At 49.1% G+C, this 18,587-nt stretch overlaps 1 protein-coding gene across 5 annotated transcripts in view; it reads left to right on the top strand.

Moving 5' to 3' along the window:
- The window catches only part of FOXN3 (forkhead box N3), a 312,655-nt gene that overhangs the window by 100,171 nt on the left and 193,897 nt on the right, over positions 1-18,587 (top strand). For 4 of the 5 annotated variants that reach the window (XM_082242801.1, XM_082242797.1, XM_082242799.1 and 1 more), the window contains exon 2: positions 14,959-15,503. In XM_082242801.1, the coding sequence (XP_082098927.1) occupies positions 14,973-15,503 (531 nt within the window). In that variant the 5' untranslated portion in view covers positions 14,959-14,972. Of the gene's footprint in view, positions 1-5,541; positions 5,639-14,958; positions 15,504-18,587 lie in introns of those variants that run through there. The other variant, XM_082242798.1, reaches the window with a different exon arrangement.

Here is an 18,587-nt window from a genome sequence, read left to right as displayed (position 1 = left end):
ATGCGAATTTCGCATCGCACAGACATCGCATGTGATTTTCAGAGCAGTGCGCTGCGAATCACATGCAATGTCTGTCATCGCACATATGCAAACCGAGTCTGAAGGATGAAGGGACCATAGATTGTAAGCTCCTTGAGGGCAGGGACTAATATGAATATGTAATAAAAATCAAAAGAGCTGCGTAAATTGATGGCGCTATACAAGTATAAAATAAGTATTAAATGAAGGTTGAAGAGACAACCAGGGAACCGGTGTTTGTAGTGGATGTCTTAAGGTGTTTTTTCATGAGAGTTTTTTTTGTATTTGCATTTTTTTTAAGATGTACACAGTTCCATTTCTTAATTACATTCCGAACAGAGGATATTGACATCTAAAAAACGCTTTGCTATCTTCTTATAGCCTTCTCCACCTTTGTGAGCGTCAACTATTTTCAGTTTCAGTTTTCTAGACAACTGCTTAGAAGATCCCATGGTGCTGATTGTTGGGGAAAGGTCAGATGAGTCTGGGCATTTAAAACCTTGGTCTTCCCAGACGATGATTGAGAACAATCCATGACACTGGCAGGTCTCAGACTTGCAAAGGGGCAATGCATGCATGCTATAAATTCTGCAGGGAGCCCAAACTTTTGCAGACACTATTTTTTTGTTTTCTGTAATTCTAAATTCAAATCTAACTTTTGTTGACATATTATAAGAATGTCTAATCTGTAATTTGATGCCCTTTCCATCTTTCCTTGGCTTCTTTATGCACATTAATACAAATTTATACCTGGGGTGCTCAAACTTTTGATCCCCACTGTATAGAGGTTTCTATTTATTTATTTATTTTATTTTTTTATTTTTTATATTTTGTTTAAATTTATTTTATTTATTATTTTTTCTTTTGGTTGAAAGCATTGCACTGCTATTTTTCTAAGGTAAAGACAAATCACCATGTTCTTGCTTTGGGACTGCGCTGCGCAATGCAACCCAATAAAGCTCCTGCGAACAAACCCCTACGTTTTAAAGAGATATTTTGGCTTTGTTCAAAAGGGCGGTAAAAGTATGGAACGCTTTTCAGATGGTGATAGATACTGGACCCATCGCACGTCATTGGGTTTACTTTTATTAAAAATGATTTGGATGGATATCTATGTTGGTGAATAAGCCCCATGTGCTGTAGGATTTGTGGTCTTTGTTCAGACTCTCTGTCCCTGGTAGGATGCGGACGGACGGTAGCCCCCGCTCACAGCTCTGATTCGTCAGTCTCCTCTGCGGGCTCCGCTCACCTGGATAATTTCTCACAGAATTTTGCTGTGGGCAAAATCTGCAATCTAACGAGCGCGATTGTTTCCTGTGAACTTTATGCAGATGGTGCGTAACCCTTCCTATGATCTCGCTTGTGTTAGATTCGAGACCTGATAACAGATAAGTTGTATATGGTTTGCTATATATAGTCCATTAAAATCAGCCTCCGTGTAAACCCACCATGGGCTAAAATCGAGCTCCATATAAATCCGCCATGGTCTAAAATCAGCCTCCATGTAAGCCCACCATGGGCTAAAATCGGCCTCCATGTAAGCCCACCATGGGCTAAAATCGTCCTCAATGTAAACCCACCATGGGCTAAAATTGCCCTCCATGTAAACCCGCCATGGGCTAAAATCGTCCTCCATGTAAACCTGCCATGGGCTAAAATCGGCCTCCATGTAAACCTGCCATGGGCTAAAATCGGCATCCATGTAAACCCGCCATGGGCTAAAATCGTCCTCCATGTAAACCTGCCATGGGCTAAAATCGACCTCCATGTAAATCCGCCATGGGCTAAAATCAGCCTCCATGTAAGCCCACCATGGGCTAAAATCGTCCTCCATGTAAACCCTCAATGGGCTAAAATCGGCATCCATGTAAACCCGCCATGGGCTAAAATCGTCCTCCATGTAAACCTGCCATGGGCTAAAATCGACCTCCATGTAAATCCGCCATGGGCTAAAATCAGCCTCCATGTAAGCCCACCATGGGCTAAAATCGTCCTCCATGTAAACCCGCAATGGGCTAAAATCGGCCTCCATGTAAACCTGCCATGGGCTAAAATCGACCTCCATGTAAACCCGCCATGGGCTAAAATCGGCCTCCATGTAAACCCGCCATGGGCTAAAATCGGCCTCCATGTAAACCAGGAATGGTGACACTAAATTATATCTTTATTGTCCAAAAATATTTCATACACATCCACTACTTAATGGCCCTGTAATCTGTTTTTCATTAAATTGTTTCTTTACCACTTCCGGACCACCCACCGCGGTTATATGTCGTTACTTTGATATCTGCCAAAACCCTGGTATTTTTTACTGGGTGGGCAATCCTCTTTCTCAAAAAAGTGGTCCCAGTGGCAGGCGAGTTTGGGGTGGAGAAACTTGACTGGCCTGCACAGAGTCCTGACCTCAACCCGACAGATGAATTAGAGCAGAGACTGCGAGCCAGGCCTTCTCTCTAACATCAGTGCCTGACTTCACAAATGTGCTTCTGGAAGAATGGTCAAACATTCCCATAGACACTCCTAAACCTTGTGGACAGCCTTCCCAGAAGAGTTGAAGCTGTTATAGTTGCAAAGGGTGGGCCAACTCAATATTGAACCCTACAGACTAAGACTGGGATGCCATTAAAGTTCATGTGTGTGTTAATGCCGGTTCACATTTCTTCGATTCAGGAACGCTGTGAATATACAGCGTGTTCCCGCATTGCATCCGCACCCCTGGCAGTTCACACTGCCATATGCGATACGCTGAGGGTGTCAATTAAAAGTTAACGACACCCCCAGATCAGATCGCATATCGCAGTGCGATCTGAAAGTTTGCACAGCATCGAATCGCACTAGTGTGAACCACCATGCGATCCGATTCTGCTGCGGACCAAAAAAGGGTCCTGTGCGAGTTGGGTGTGATTGCGGTGCGAATTCAGCCTGTATGGCTGAATTTGCACCGCACAGAGATCGCATGTAATTTTAGGAGCAGTGCGCTCCGAATTACATGCGATCTCTGTCATCACAGAAATGTGAATCGGCACTAAAGCCAGGTGTCCCAATACTTTTGACATTAGTGTATGTCCTTATATACAGTGGGACCACGACAGGGTGGCTACGTTCCTACGGTATCGGCTGATATTTTGTACATTTAAAGTTTTGAAAAATAAAGACCATTTTTGACACAAATCTGGTACTGAACGTGTTATTTTTGTTTAATGCTTAATGGCTGGCTTGCTGGCACCCTGTGGTGGGTGGCTGGCTGGCACCCTGTGGTGGATGGGTGGCAGGCTTGCTTGCACCCTGTGGTGGATGGGTGGCTGACTGGCACCCTGTGGTGGATGGCTGGCTGGCTTTTTGGCACCCTGTGGTGGATGGCTGTCTGTCTGGCAACCCTGTGGTGAATGGCTTACTGTCTGGCATACTGTGGTGGGTGGCTGGCTGGCACCCTATGGTAGGTAGGTGGGTGGCTGGCACAGGGGCTGTGGGTGGCTGGTACAGGGCCTGTGGGTGGCTGGCTGGTATAGGGCCTGTGGCTGGCTGGTAGAGGGCCTGTGGCTGGCTGGCTGGTACAGGGCCTGTGGGTGACTGGCTGGTACAGGGCCTGTGGCTAGCTGGCTGGTACAGGGCCTGTGGCTGGCTGGCTGGTACAGGGCCTGTGGCTGGCTGGCTGGTACAGGGCCTGTGGGTGGCTGGCTGATACAGGGCCTGTGGCTGGCTGGCTGGTACAGGGCCTGTGGCTGGCTGGCTGGTACAGGGCCTGTGGGTGGCTGGCTGGCTGGTACAGGGCCTGTGGGTGGCTGGCTGATACAGGGCATGTGGCTGGCTGGCTGGTACAGGGCCTGTGGCTGGCTGGCTGGCTGGTACAGGGCCTGTGGCTGGCTGGCTGGTACAGAGCCTGTGGTTGGCTGGCTGGCTGGCTGGTACAGGGCCTGTGGGTGGGTGGGTGGCTGGCTGGTACAGGGCCTGTGGCTGGCTGGCTGGTACAGGGCCTGTGGCTAGCTGGCTGGTACAGGGCCTGTGGGTGGCTGGCTGGTACAGGGCCTGTGGGTGGCTGGCTGGTACAGGGCCTGTGGCTGGCTGGCTGGCTGGTACAGGGCCTGTGGGTGGGTGGGTGGCTGGCTGGTACAGGGCCTGTGGATGTGGGTTGCTGGCTGGCACCAGGCTGCTATGGGTGGGTGTATTACTGTGATACACTCTCGCGAGACTAATCCCGACTCCAGACGAGGCTGTCTAAGTTGAGGGAGGCGGCCTAATAAGGCAGAAAGACGTCACAAAAATATTGGCAATATTGGCCAGTCCCGGGGCCGATACCGATATATCGGGGAAAGTGCATATCGGCCACCGATATATCGGCCTTGCTGATAATCAGTCTATCCCTAATGGCTACGTTCCTATATACGGTGGGACCAAGAGAGGGTGACTACGTTCCTACATCCATGCATTTTTACATGTTGCATGTTTTGTCAGGCGGAAAACACGTGGCAAAATGTGTGACTGTTACCCATGTTTGGGGTGCTGTTAAGAAATAATGGCACCACAAGTGCATCAGGTGAGTTAGCCCCTTTTTCACACGTTTGCAGACCCACAGGCACACACTTGTTTCTGCTATGGCAAGGTGTGAATAGGGACTTGGTTACTGGAGTCAAAGTTGATGAGCGTTTTTGTCCATAGTGAGCTAAAAAGTGATCACAAAAGTGTAAACCCCGCCTCCAAATGCCACCAATGCATCAAAATGAACAAAAACCGAATAAAAAGCTGCATCCCCTCTTCTTCCAATGCCCCACAATACACAGATTGTTCCCCCTAAGTGCCATACTGCGTTTGCGCAGTGCGTTATGGTGCCATTCATGGCGCCGCGACCAAACGCACCAATAAACGTGCGTTGTGCTCAAATACGGTAATAGAGATAATCCAGTTATCGGGACCATTCATAATCACTGATGGCAGAACAGAAATATCTATTATTGATAGGATTTCTATAAATATATTTAAAAATAAAAAAATAAACACTAAAAAATGTTGTTTAGTGATATTATGACGTCACTCAGCATTTCTGAGCATTAAAATTGTTGTCCGAACTCCTCCAGCGCTCATAGAAAATATTTATAAACACAGAGATACTTTGTTACTATTATTAGAAACATTGTTGCTATGTTTAGAATTCTCTCTTCATTTTGTTACATTTCACGAAATAATTGTCGGGAGAGTTCTGAATGTTTTATGTCTTGTATTCCCCATCCCCCCCTCTGTACCACACCATGGCAGAGGAGGGCGCTCTATAAATAATATTTACCAATGTAGAGGTGACACCTATAGGGACATTTTTGGATGGCATTCATGTTACTGAATAGAATTTTTATCTGCCCTAAAAAAATCTCTTAGACTCGGCTAGATGATGATAATAATCGGATTCCTCGAACTTTGTATGAAGTTTCCTCCTCCTGGTAACTTTGTAATCCGGTCCTGCACGGGTTAACTGTCCCAACAGTGTCCCCTCTCCTGACCCCGCCCCCTCCCGGGTTAGCCCCGCCCCTCCCCCTTAGCTCAGTCTGAGTCTCTTCCCCAGCCACGTGCTGCGCCCCTCCCCTCTCCGGGCTCCTCTGCGGGCGGCTGCCGGGTGACCCCGATCTGCCAGGTGAGTTGTGTGCCCCCCCCCCCCCCCCTCCTCGGTGTCCTACCCTGAGCTGGGCTCCCCCTCCCCCACCTCTGACAACTTTCCTTGGGTGTCACAGCTGCTGCAGAACCTCCTAGAGAGGGGGGGGGGGGGGGTCTGCTGGGTGTTGTAGTGCAGGGCAGTGATTGGCAACTAGGGGGGGTTCCCAAACCCCGAATACCCCCCCTCCCCCCAGGCATTGCTCCATGGCAGAATATGGAGGAAGAGCGGAGCTTGTCACGTCTCCTGGCAACCAGGAATGACCGACCGCCGGCACAGCCAATCACAGCGAGCCCTGAGTACATTATAGAAGGGAGTGCAGCCCCCCCCCCCCCCCCCTGCTGACAGCTCACTCCTTCCTATAAACCCCTTCATTGAGTGCTAATAAACTCTACTGTGTACACCCCCCCCCCTCCAACAATTACCCCCGCCAACAATTACCCCCCCCCACCAACAATTACCTCCCCACCACCATCAATTACCCCCCCCCCCACTTCCCCACAAACCATTACCCACCGCCACTCTGCACCCTAAACAAATACCCCCCCCCCAACAAATACCTATCCCCTCCACTGCCACCTCTCCAACCTAAACAATAACCCCCTTCTACCCCAATAAATTACACCCCCCCCTCTCCACCCCTAACAATAATCTCCATCTCCCCACCCTCAACAACAATCCCCCCTCCCAACCTTTCCACCTCTAACAATAATCCCCCCTCCCCTCCACCCCTAGCAATAATCCCCCTCCACCCCTAACAATAATCCCCCTCCACCCCTAACAATAATCCCCCTCCACCCCTAACAATAATCCCCCTCCCAACCTTTCCACCCCTAACAATAATCCCCTCCCAACCTTTCCACCCCTAGCAATAATCCCCCTCTACCCCTAACAATAATCCCCCTCCACCCCTAGCAATAATCCCCCTCCCCACCACCCCTAACAATAATCCCCCTCCCAACCTTTCCACCCCTAACAATAATCCCCCTCCACCCCTAGCAATAATCCCCCTCCCCACCACCCCTAACAATAATCCCCCTCCCAACCTTTCCACCCCTAACAATAATCCCCCTCCACCCCTAGCAATAATCCCCCCTCCCCACCACCCCTAACAATAATCCCCCTCCCAACCTTTCCACCCCTAACAATAATCCCCCTCCCCATCTCCCCACCCTCAACAATAACCTTTCCACCCCTAACAATAATAATCCTCCTCCCCACCTTTCCACCCCTCCCCACCCCTAACAAAAATCTCTCCCTCCCTCTCCACCCCTAACAATAATCCCCCTCCCCATCTCCCCACCCTCAACGATACTTCTCCCCTGCCTACCCCCCCCCCCCTTCCACCGCTCCACCCTTAATAATAAGCCCCCTCCCCACCATGAACAATAACCCCCCCTCTGCCTCTCCTTCCTTAGCAATAACCCCTCCACCCCTCCTTGTTTATTAACCCCCCCTGCCCCACCTCTCCATCTTTAACTCCTCTTTACCCTCCACAATACCCCCCCCCCCCACTTGTCCCTCCACCCTCAACAATACCCCTCCCCCCCAACCAGCTCTCCACTTTGCTCTCCACCCTCAACAATATGCCCTCCCCCAGCTGCCTGGCTCGCCCTCTTTGTCCAGGGAAACTGTAAACAGGGGAAAAAAGTTGTCAGCTGACAGCTGTTGGATCCTGGAGTCAGGAGTCGCTGTGCCTTTAAGGGATTAACCCTTCACCTTCAGGACTGAGTCTGGTGGCTTTTTCTGTGTCTGGGACCGATGCGAGTTTGGCCGGTTGTCAGCGGACGGTCTGCGAGTGATGGGGGCGCCCGAGAAAATCCGCTGCGGTGGAGAACGAATCACACCCAAGACTTAGGGCGTTTCGGTTATAGGTGTTGTCAGTGGGGATACATTTCTAAACATTTTACAATGCAAAAACGCTAAACGCGGCAAAACAGACATTTTTAACCGTTGGTTTCTAGCTGTCAAGTTCCAGCATTCAGGAGAGGTTTTCCAACGTCCCTTAGAGCCGTTTCACACTACTTCAACTTGTCAGGCGACTTGGTCGCCTGACAAGTAGCTCCCAATGCTGTGCAATGGAACCGTTCTAATCGGAGCGTCTCAAGTCGCTCCAACTTAGAAAAATGTTCCTGCACTATTTTTTGGCGAAGTCGGAGCGACATGCATTGACTTCTATTATGAGAAGTAGTTTGCAAGCAGCGATGAAGTCGCGCTGCACGGGCGACTTTAAACTCGCCCAAAGTCGGGGCGACTTTGAGTCGGATTAGTGTGAACCGGCTCTTACCCGATGAAAAAAGAAAAGTATTCAGTTCTCTCCCGTCTTGTCACCCTTCTGTACCGAATCGCCCCCTCTGGTTGTACGCAGTTCCTGCGCCATATGTGGCTCACCAATCGGGTGGCAGCAATCTGATTTGAGAAAATAAGCGCAGATTGTCATCAATGAGATTGGCTGCTTCTGTCCGTTTTTTTTTTTTTCCCCTCAATATGTGATCTGGGGACGGCCAGTTTGGTGCAGAAGTTGCAGCACGCTGACGGTTCAAGAGTGACCACATCTGTAGAGCGAACGCCGCATGCTGGATGTTTTCTCACTTTTTTTAAAAAAAAAATTGCATTGTGCAAATACGGTGTGATAAAAAATATTGCAACGATCTCCATTTTTATTCTCTAGGGTCTCTGCTATAACAAAAAAAAAGAAGATATATATAAAATATATCAGTACATACAGTGTGTGTGTGTGTGATATATATACAGGGCTTTTTTTCTCAGAGAATAGGTGCAGGAACTCCCACTTTCGGAGTTACCCCTTGTCTCCGCCCCCTACCTACCTCCGAGCACCGTTCCTAGGTTCCACCCCCTACCCACCTCACAGTACTGCCCCTTTTAGAGAATACAGAATCAAGTATCATTTGTGATACTAAGTAATTTGTATGGGATTTGTTAATGATAACAAGAAAAGCAGTAAAATAACAACAATGGACCCCCCAGAAACAGTAGATCCCACCAGCAACAATTGACCAGCCACAACAAAATACCCACCAGACAACAATAGACCTTCAGCAGCAACAGCAGATCCCCCCCCCACAGACAGCATCAATAGACCCTCCAGCAGCCATTTACAATAGACGGTTCCCTCAACAGTAGATCCCGCTCAGCAACAACTGACCCCCCCAAGCAACATAAGACCAACCCCAGCAACAATAGACCCCCTCTGTAAAAATAGATCCCTTCCGGAGACTATGGGTCCCCCAGGAGCAACAGTAGACCTCCCCAGCAACAATAAACCCCCCGCAAAAATAGATCACCTCCAGCAACAATAGATCCCCCACCAGCCAGCAATAAAAGACACCCATGGCAAAGCCCAGCACCCCTTGCCATTACATACATTCAGTGCTGGAGGTGCCGGAACTGCGTTCCCCCGCGTTCCCACTGAAAAAAGCCCTGTGTATATATATATAATGTATATATATATAATGTGTATATATATATAATATATATATATATATATATATATACCAGTACAAAGTGTGTGTGTATATGTATGTATGTGTGTGTATATATATATATATATATATATAATATTATACACACACACCAGTACATACAGTGTATATATATATATATATAATGTATGTATATGTTTGGGGGTTCTAAGTAATTTCTAGCAAAAAAAAACCCCAGATTTTAACTTGTGAACAAGTGTCAGAAAAAGGCCCGGTCCAGAAGTGGTTAAAGATTGTACAATCACATTGCAGTGTGTGTGGCCTTGCAGAGATACACACGAAATTTCAGTGCTTGAAAAGATGAAAGGAACAGAGACCGAAAAATCGCCAAGCAACGCCAAGATTCTTTGCACGTTTTTTTTTTTTTCCCCCTCAAACTGTCGACCAATAAGACAACCAGTAAAGTTAGCCCGATTTTTTTCTATAATGTGAAAGATAATGTTACACCGAGTAAATAAATACCCAACAATGTCATGCTTCAAAATTGCGCACGCTCGTGGAATGGCGACAAACATTGGTACTTAAAAATCTCCATAGGCGATATTTTAAAAAACTTCTACAGGTTACCAGCTTAGAGTTACAGAGGAGATCCAGGGCTAGAATTATTGCTCTCGCTCTAACGTTCACTGCGTTACCTTTTGAACACTGTTTACATATGTGGGCGGGACTTGCGTATGCGTTCGCTTCTGCGCGCAAGCTAATGGGGACAGGGCACTTTAATTTTTTATTTTTTTCCTATTTATTTTATCTTTTATTTTTTTAATTTTACGCTTTTTTTTTTTTTTTTTTAATTTGATCACTTTTATTCCTATTACAAGTAATGTAAACATCCCTTGTAATAGAAATAAGCACCTCTTTATTGTGAGATCTGGGGTCAAAAAGACCTCACATCTCACATCTATACTAAAAAAGAAGAAATTGGCTCTTTAAATCCATATGAGGACCTACCTAATCTATCCAACCAAATTGTATCAATCTGGGCTCTTGCACTACATAGTTGTTGGTCTAAAGGAGATTTTACAATTGTAACGTATGTGGTGAGCCTAAGACATCGTCCAATCACATTGTAACGTCAAGAGCCAGCATGTGACTGAATCCTAAGTTTTGGTTGGAGTAATATAGGACATTAAATATGTACCTGTTGCCGATTAGATTGTGAGCTCTGTGGGTCAGCAATACTGCAGAAGGCTGAACTATATTCTATGAGTTGATTTGGAAGCTTTAAGCCCCTCCTCCTTTGGCAGAGCTCCGCCCCCTGTCCCCGGCTGGGATAAAATCTTGTTGGATATCTGCGGCGGAATGAAAGTAAAAGGAGCTGAGACGCTGACAGAACGGCGGTCCGTCTCTCAGGGAGGTAACTGGCAGATAAACAAATTACACTGAAGAGAGCAGCGTGTCGCCATGGCAACAGAGCAATTAAATGACTTTACTGTCAGCGATGATATCATTTTCCTGTTTAGAGGCTCCTGGGATTCTGACTTCCCTCGTTAGACTCAGCGGAGCTTCTCAGAGGGCCTAGAACGGCCGCCGGCGTTCTTTTTTATGCCCCACCTTGTCTCACAAGTGACTCTTTATTGATCAGCCAGAACCCCCAATCCCGCAGGCTCCCCTTCATCACCCCACTAGAGCCCCCATCCCGTAGGCCCCCCTTTATTGCCCCGCCAGAGCCCCAATCCCACAGGCCCCCCTGCCAGAGCCCCCATTCCACAAACCTCCCTTTTATCATCCTACCAGAGCCCCCATCCCGTATGCCCCCCTTTATTGCCTCGCCAGAGCCCCCATCCTGTATGCCCCCCCTGCCAGAGCCCCCATTCCACAGACCTCCCTTTATCATTCCACCAGAGCCCCTATTCCGCAGGTCTTCCTCATCACCCAACCAGAGCCCTCCATACCACAGGTGTCCTTTTTATTGCTTTACTGGTGCCCCCCATCTCATGGGCTTCCTCCTATGTTGCCCTGTTGGAGCTTCCCATTGCTCAAGCATTCCTTTATTACTCTACCGGGGGGGGGGGGGGTCCAATCCAGCAGATGTCCCTTTTTTGTTGTCATCTCCAAGCCCACCTTACCACAAGTGTCCCTTTATCACCCCTCCAGAGCCCCCATCCCTCAGGCCTCCCCTTATTGCCCCGCCAGAGACCCCATCCCTCAGGCCTCCCCTTATTGCCCCACCAGAGGCCCCATCCCTCAGGCCTCCCCTTATTGCCCCGCCAGAGCACACATCCCACAGGCCTCCCCTTATTGCCCTGCCAGAGACCCCATCCCACGGGCCTCCCCTTATTGCCCTGCCAGAGACCCCATCCCACAGGCCTCCCCTTATTGCCCCGCCTGAGCCCCCATCCCGCAAGCCTCCCCTTATTGCCCCGCTAGAGCCCCCATCCCTCAGGCCTCCCCTTATTGCCCCGCCAGAGCACACATCCCACAGGCCTCCCCTTATTGCCCTGCCAGAGACCCCATCCCACGGGCCTCCCCTTATTGCCCTGCCAGAGACCCCATCCCACAGGCCTCCCCTTATTGCCCAGCCCGAGACCCCATCCCACAGGCCTCCCCTTATTGCCCCGCCTGAGCCCCCATCCCGCAAGCCTCCCCTTATTGCCCCGCTAGAGCCCCCATCCCGCAGGCCTCCCCTTATTGCCCTGCCAGTTTCCCATCCGGCAGACCACCCCTTTTATCACCCTGCCAGAGCACCCCTCCTGCAGACCCTCTTTGATCACTCTGCCAGTTCCCCCATCCTGCAGCCCCCCCTTCATTGCCCCGCCAGTTCCTCCATCCTGCAGGCCTCCCTTCATCGCCCTGCCAGTTCCTCCATCCTGCAGGCCTCCCTTCATCGCCCCGCCAGTTCCTCCATTCCGCTGGCCTCCCTTATCACCCAACCACAGCCCTCCATACCACAGGTGTCCTTTTTGCTCTATTGGTGCCCCCTATCTCATGGGCTTTTTCCTATATTGTCCTTCCCGAGCTTCCCATTCCTCAAGTATCTCTTTATCACTCTTCTGTGGTCCCCATCCCGCAGACCTCTTTTTTTTTTTTGTCACCCCCAAGCCTACCTTCTGTCAAGTGTCCCTTTCATGCTGGAGAATAAAATGGCGGTCGTTGCAATATTTGTTGTTCTGCTGTATTTGCGCAGTGGTCTTTCGAACGCATTTTTTTTGGAAAAAGTACACTTTACTAAATTTAAAAAAAAAAAAAAAAACTAAACAGTAAAGTTACCCCAATTTTTTTGTATATTGTGAAAGATGATGTCACGCCGAGTAAATAGATACCCAACATTTTATGGTTTAAAATTGGGCACACTCGTGAAATGGGGACAAACTGCGCTACTTAAAAATCTCCATAGACGCTTTAAACATTTTTTAACGGTTACCTGTTTAGAGTTACGGAGGAAGTATTTTTCTAGAATTATTGCTCTCTCTCTGACAATTGCAGCGATACCTCACATGTGTGATTTAAACACCGTAGACATTTGCAGGCGTGACTTACGTATGCGTTTTTCTTTGGTGCGCAAGCTCACAGGGACAAGGGCGCTTTAAAAAGGGGACCCCAGACCCCTCCCCTGCACTTCAAAGTATTCAAAATGCCGAAATCAGAAATTTTGAATACTTATAGTTTTTTTTACGTTGGCAGCTGAGTAAACAAGTTTACATGATCTGAGACTCGATCAAAGCCAAATCTGGCTTCGTTTGGGATCCTGCCGGCTGGTTGCTCGGGTCTCCCGGTGGGACAGGAGACCCAGGCAGAGCGGCGGCGGGAGGGAGGGTACATCCCCTCCCACTCGCTGGGATAACGGCTGAGCGGCTGCTGAGCTGTATCGGTTGTCATCTCCAGAAAGCCGACCGCTGGCTCTAAAAACTGATACCTGGGTTGATGCCTCTAGCTGCAGGCATCACCTCGGCACAACCACTTCTTCAAGCCGACGTAAAGGTACGTCAGTTGGCAGGAAGCTGTTAAAGTGGAACTAAACCCATCGATTTAAAAAAAAAAGTTTTATGTTCCCGGAATGCCAGGAATCCTAACTGTCAAATTGGTTGTGCTTTCAACCAAACTGTCAAACCATCAAATGGCTGGTGTCATAACTGATCACATGTGCAGCCACATCAAATAGAGGCCAAGATGGCCATCGGCGTAGCATGGGTTGTCAGCTCCCGTGGCAAGGCAAGTCATTTGCTCCCCCTAACCTGTGGACTTTTAGCACTGCTTGAGTCCCTTCCACTAGTACAGTAGTGCTGACCTGCCTGACTCCCTAGGCTGACTTGCCTGACTCCCTAGGCTGACTTGCCTGACTCCCTAGGCTGACTTGCCTGACTCCCTAGGCTGACTTGCCTGACTCCCTAGGCTGACTTGCCTGACTCCCTAGGCTGACTTGCCTGACTCCCTAGGCTGACTTTCCTGACTCCCTAGGCTGACTTTCCTGACTCCCTAGGCTGACTTTCCTGACTCCCTAGGCTGACTTTCCTGACTCCCTAGGCTGACTTTCCTGACGCCCTAGGCTGACTTTCCTGACGCCCTAGGCTGACTTTCCTGACTCCCTAGGCTGACTTTCCTGACTCCCTAGGCTGACTTTCCTGACTCCCTAGGCTGACTTTCCTGACTCCCTAGGCTGACTTTCCTGACTCCCTAGGCTGACTTTCCTGACTCCCTAGGCTGACTTTCCTGACTCCCTAGGCTGACTTTCCTGACTCCCTAGGCTGACTTTCCTGACTCCCTAGCCTGACATTCCTGACTCCCTAGCCTAGGCTGACCTACAGTACCTGACCACTACATTGACCTATTGATTCCTACACTGACCTACCCGACCACTACACTGACCTACCTGACTCCTACTAAGTCTGACTGTAAAGTCCTGTACATCTGCTGGGAAGTGATCTCCAACCCTCAGTACAGCCCAGCACTACTCACCACCTCCTCCATCATACCCCCCCAATCCCCACACAGTACAGTCCTGCCTGACTCCCTAGGCTGACCTGCCTGACTCCCTAGGCTGACCTACAGTACCTGACCACTACATTGACCTACTTAAATCCTACCCTGACCACTACACTGACCTACCTGACTCCTACTAAGTCTCACTGTAAAGTCCTGTACGTCTGCTGGGAATTGATCTCCAACCCTCAGTACAGCCCAGCACTACTCACCACCTCCTCCATCATACCCCTCCCCAATCCCCACACAGTACAGTGTAGCTCGGTGGATACTCCTTACACCATCATCAGACTGATCAGGGCTCTCCCCAGCTCCAGGCAGTACTGTTTTGGGGTCCTACTACCACCCAGACGCTCCTCAGTATCCCCCAGCGGGAGGACCACCAACAACGGCTGTATCGCCGCCATCTCTACCAAGCACTAGCCCTCCATCTCCGCCACTCCTACACACAGAGGCCTCCTTGTAGGGATCCCAAGGGACAGGCCTCACAGAGAAGTACCGAAATAAGCTGAACTGGAGGGGTCCTGGGGAGGGGGAATGGGCTGCTGTGGAGGAAGGCCTGGGATATGCCTCACGGGAAGTCTAGAGGGAGGCAATAGGCCACAGCAGAGAAATGCCTGGGATAGCTGCAGCACTTTAGTCTGGAGAGGCTCCCAGCACACTTGGGATGGTGCAGAAATAATTCTGAGCCCCTCTAAATGTTGCGCCTGGGGCGAGCGTACCAGCTGCCCCCCCCCCCCCCCCCACACTATATCACTGAAGATAGCAGCTTCCTTGGCTGAAAAGGATAGGAGTGTTTAGTTCCACTTTAAGCTATAAAAATGTGGTGATATCTCTGTTCCGCTACTGACGCCATCTTTCTTTTTCTCTCTTTCCCTCCAGGGCTCTTCGCCTAAATGGGTCCAGTTATGCCCCCCAGCAAGAAGCCAGAAGGCACGGGCATCAGCATCTCCAGCTACCGAAGCAGCGTGCTGTCGAACCCACTGCATGACGACGACGACCTCGACTTCCCGCCGCCTGCTGTCAAAATAAATAAGGAGAAGGGCGCTGTGGAGGACGAGGAGCTGACGAACCTGAACTGGCTGCACGAGAGCAAAAACCTGCTGAAAAGTTTTGGCGACTCAGTCCTGCGGAGCGTCAGCCCCGTGCAGGACATTGATGACACCCCGCCGTCTCCCGCCCAGTCGGACATGCCCTACGATGCCAAGCAAAACCCCAACTGCAAACCTCCCTATTCCTTCAGCTGCCTCATCTTCATGGCCATCGAGGACTCGCCCACCAAGAGGCTGCCCGTAAAGGATATTTACAATTGGATTCTGGAGCACTTCCCGTACTTTGCCAATGCGCCCACCGGCTGGAAAAACTCGGTGCGGCACAATCTCTCCTTGAATAAGTGTTTCAAGAAGGTTGACAAGGACCGGAGCCAGGTGAGGAGACCGTAACGCTCATAAATGGGGGGTGGAGCTATTGTTGCTTAAAGGGGGAGGCCTAAAATTTTTTAAATTTTGTGTGTGAAAGGATTAGAGCTTTTTTTGTGCCTCTTGGAGAGATTTTCTCACTTCCTGTTGTGGTGACCGCAGTCAGGCTCTTGAAACTGAAACCAAAAACCTCTAAATCCAATACTTAAAATGTATTTATATGCAAATTTTTAGTTTTGGAAAGGCATGTGACACCACTGTCAAGATGTAATTTCTAGGTATATGCATAAGAGACGCTAGATTTTCTATTAATGTCTATTGCTGTGAATGACTGTCTCGTTAGTTAAGCCGAATCGCGTCGGTGAGGGTGTTTACATGTGGCAAAGCACCCAGACACAGGGCGATCTTGAGGGAATTCCAAATGTGTAAGAAGTGTAAAAGACACCATTCCAAGAGTATAGCATCAAGTCAATTAAACTCCTGGGATATTGATCTGGTCAGTTAAGTATCACACAAAGGTGGCTGGTTACCTCCCATGTGGGTGGGAGCACAGAAAGGTGGCTGGGCAATCTCATGGGGAAACAGATAAGATAGGCAGGGACAGCCCAGAAGGGGGTGGGAGCACACGGCGGTGGGTGGAGACAGCCCATTTGAGAAGACAGAGTTGAGTGAGGGTACTCACAAAGGTGCGCAAAGACAGCCCATTAGGGGAGGCATAGGTGGGTGGAAGAACACAAAAGTGGCTGGGTGCTCCCGTAGGAAAAAGATAGGCAGGGACAGCCCTGGAGGGGGTGGGAGCACACAATGGTGGGTGGTGAACTTCCATGTGGACGAGAGCACACAAAGGTAGGTGGGGACTTCTGTGGGGGATGAGACCCAAACGCAGGCAGGGACAGCCCAAGAGGGGTGGTGGGGGGGGAGTGGGAGCACACAAAGGTGGCTGGTTACCTCCCATGCGGGTGGGAGCACACAAAGGTGGCTGGTTACCTCCCATGCGGGTGGGAGCACACAAAGGTGGCTGGTTACCTCCCATGCGGGTGGGAGCACACAAAGGTGGCTGGTTACCTCCCATGTGGGTGGGAGCACACAAAGGTGGCTGGTTAACTCCCATGTGGGTGGGAGCTCACAAAGGTGGCTGGGCACTCCCGTAGGGAAAAAGATAAGATGGGCAGGGGGACAGCCCAGGAGGGGGTGGGAGCACACGGGGGTGGCTGGAGACAGCCTGTTTGGGAAGACACAGAGTTGAGTGAGGGTACTCGTAAAGGTGAGCAAAGACATCCTATTGGGGGAGGCATAGGTGGGTGGGAGCATACAAAAGTGGCTGGGTGCTCCCGTAGGGGAAAAGATAGGCAGGGACAGCCCAGGAGGGGGTGAGGACAGCCTGTTGATTGGGGATGTTTACAAAGGTAGGTGGAGACTCCCGTAGGGAGTATGACCCAAATGCAGGCAGGAACAGGCCAAGAGGGTGGGGGGTGGGAGCACACAAAGGTGGCTGGTTACCTCCCATGTGGGTAGGGACAGCCCATAGGGTTTTCAGGTGGCTGGGCACAGAGGCAGGAATTAAAGTAGGCACATCTCACTGTTGGAGAATCCAAAAGGTATCAGAGGCTGACTCTGCCCGGCTCTGGTTTTGGCTGTGTAGCACTTTATTGTGTTGTGGTTTGCTTTAGCGCAGGGGCGTTCCATGTTTTTTTTTTTTTCTTTACTGCATATGTGTGTGTGTTTTTTTTTTTTTTTCTTTACTGCATATGTGTGTGTGTTTTTTTTTTTTTTTTCTTTACTGCATATGTGTGTGTTTTTTTTTTCTTTACTGCATATGTGTGTGTGTTTTTTTTTTTTTTTTTTTCACTCCCCATTTTGGCAAGTTTATTACAGTGACACGGCTACTTTATGAATGAATGTCAACAAACAAACAGCTCATTGCCATGTGTTGCGACAATTCATGTTTAACATCGCACGTGCTTTGGCGTAAATGACCCCCGACGGAGCCCCGTGTGCGTTCTGCGAAGCCCAGAATGAGGATCTGGATATATTCTGATGATTGTACGAATTGTGGTGCTGACCTTTCCGGGACGATCCTCGACGCTTCTTGTAATGAGATGTTCCAGGCGGTTCTCCTGATTGAGTGCAACTATATGACCCGCACAGCCGATTCATTATGGAGCCGGGTTATTCAGCCCTCTTTATTTTGTGGTGCGGAAATTTAGTTAGAAATGTCATATTCATGAATTGGAGACTTTTCCGTTCAGTCTGAGGGCAGCAGGGAAAATATTTTGCTGCAGAAGCAGTTGTTGTAGGCAGCTGTTCAACCACCAAAATCATTTAAAATGGGAGCCGATTTCAAGGTTGTGCCTCTCTAAGCAGGGCTTTCCAATCATTGCCGTGTACCAGCCTTGTGTCTGTTTCCCTCACTGATGGCTCCTGGTCTCTCTGCATCTCTATACAATGCAGACAGATCAGGGCTGGTGGGAGGGGCTGGCGAGGTGCTGTACATCCTGAAAACATCTCAGCACCCTGACCTCAGTTCAAGCTATGACACCGTGCTTCAGGCTGGAGCTGCGACAACACGCTGTTGCCATACTTAATTTTCTGGCATCATGATCTCCTGTCCTATAATATAAATGAAGTCATTTTTATTGGACATACTTATTTTACATTACATTTGCCCAGAGTACAGAATACCAGGCTTAGAAACCTAGAAGAGTGGCAGCAGGAAAAAGACAAAAACAGGGCATGACTCGATAGACCACTTTGTCTTTTTCCTGCTGCCACTCTTCTATGTTTCTAAGCCTGGTATTCTGTACTCCGGGCAAATGTAATGTAAAATAAGTATGTCCAATAAGCTTTTTTTTTTTGTGTTTTTTGCTTTGCTATTTTTTGTTGGTTTTTGTTTTTATTTTTTTTTTTGTTTTCTTTGCTATTTTTGTTTTATGGGTCTTTTTTATGTTTTTTGTTTATTTTGTTAGTTTTGTGGGGGTGTTTTCTTATTTTACTTTTTTTGGGGTGGGGTGTGTGTGTGTTTTAACTTTTTTATCTGAGTATAGATCTATGTTTGGGTCATGGAATTCTTATAAATGGGAGGGGAAAAGCTAC

The sequence above is a fragment of the Pelophylax lessonae genome, assembly GCF_965119305.1.
Source record: "Pelophylax lessonae genome assembly, chromosome: 13".
Classification (NCBI taxonomy): Eukaryota; Metazoa; Chordata; class Amphibia; order Anura; family Ranidae; genus Pelophylax; species Pelophylax lessonae.
Note: the sequence above shows the minus strand (reverse complement) of the source record. Positions and strands in the feature narration are given on the sequence as shown.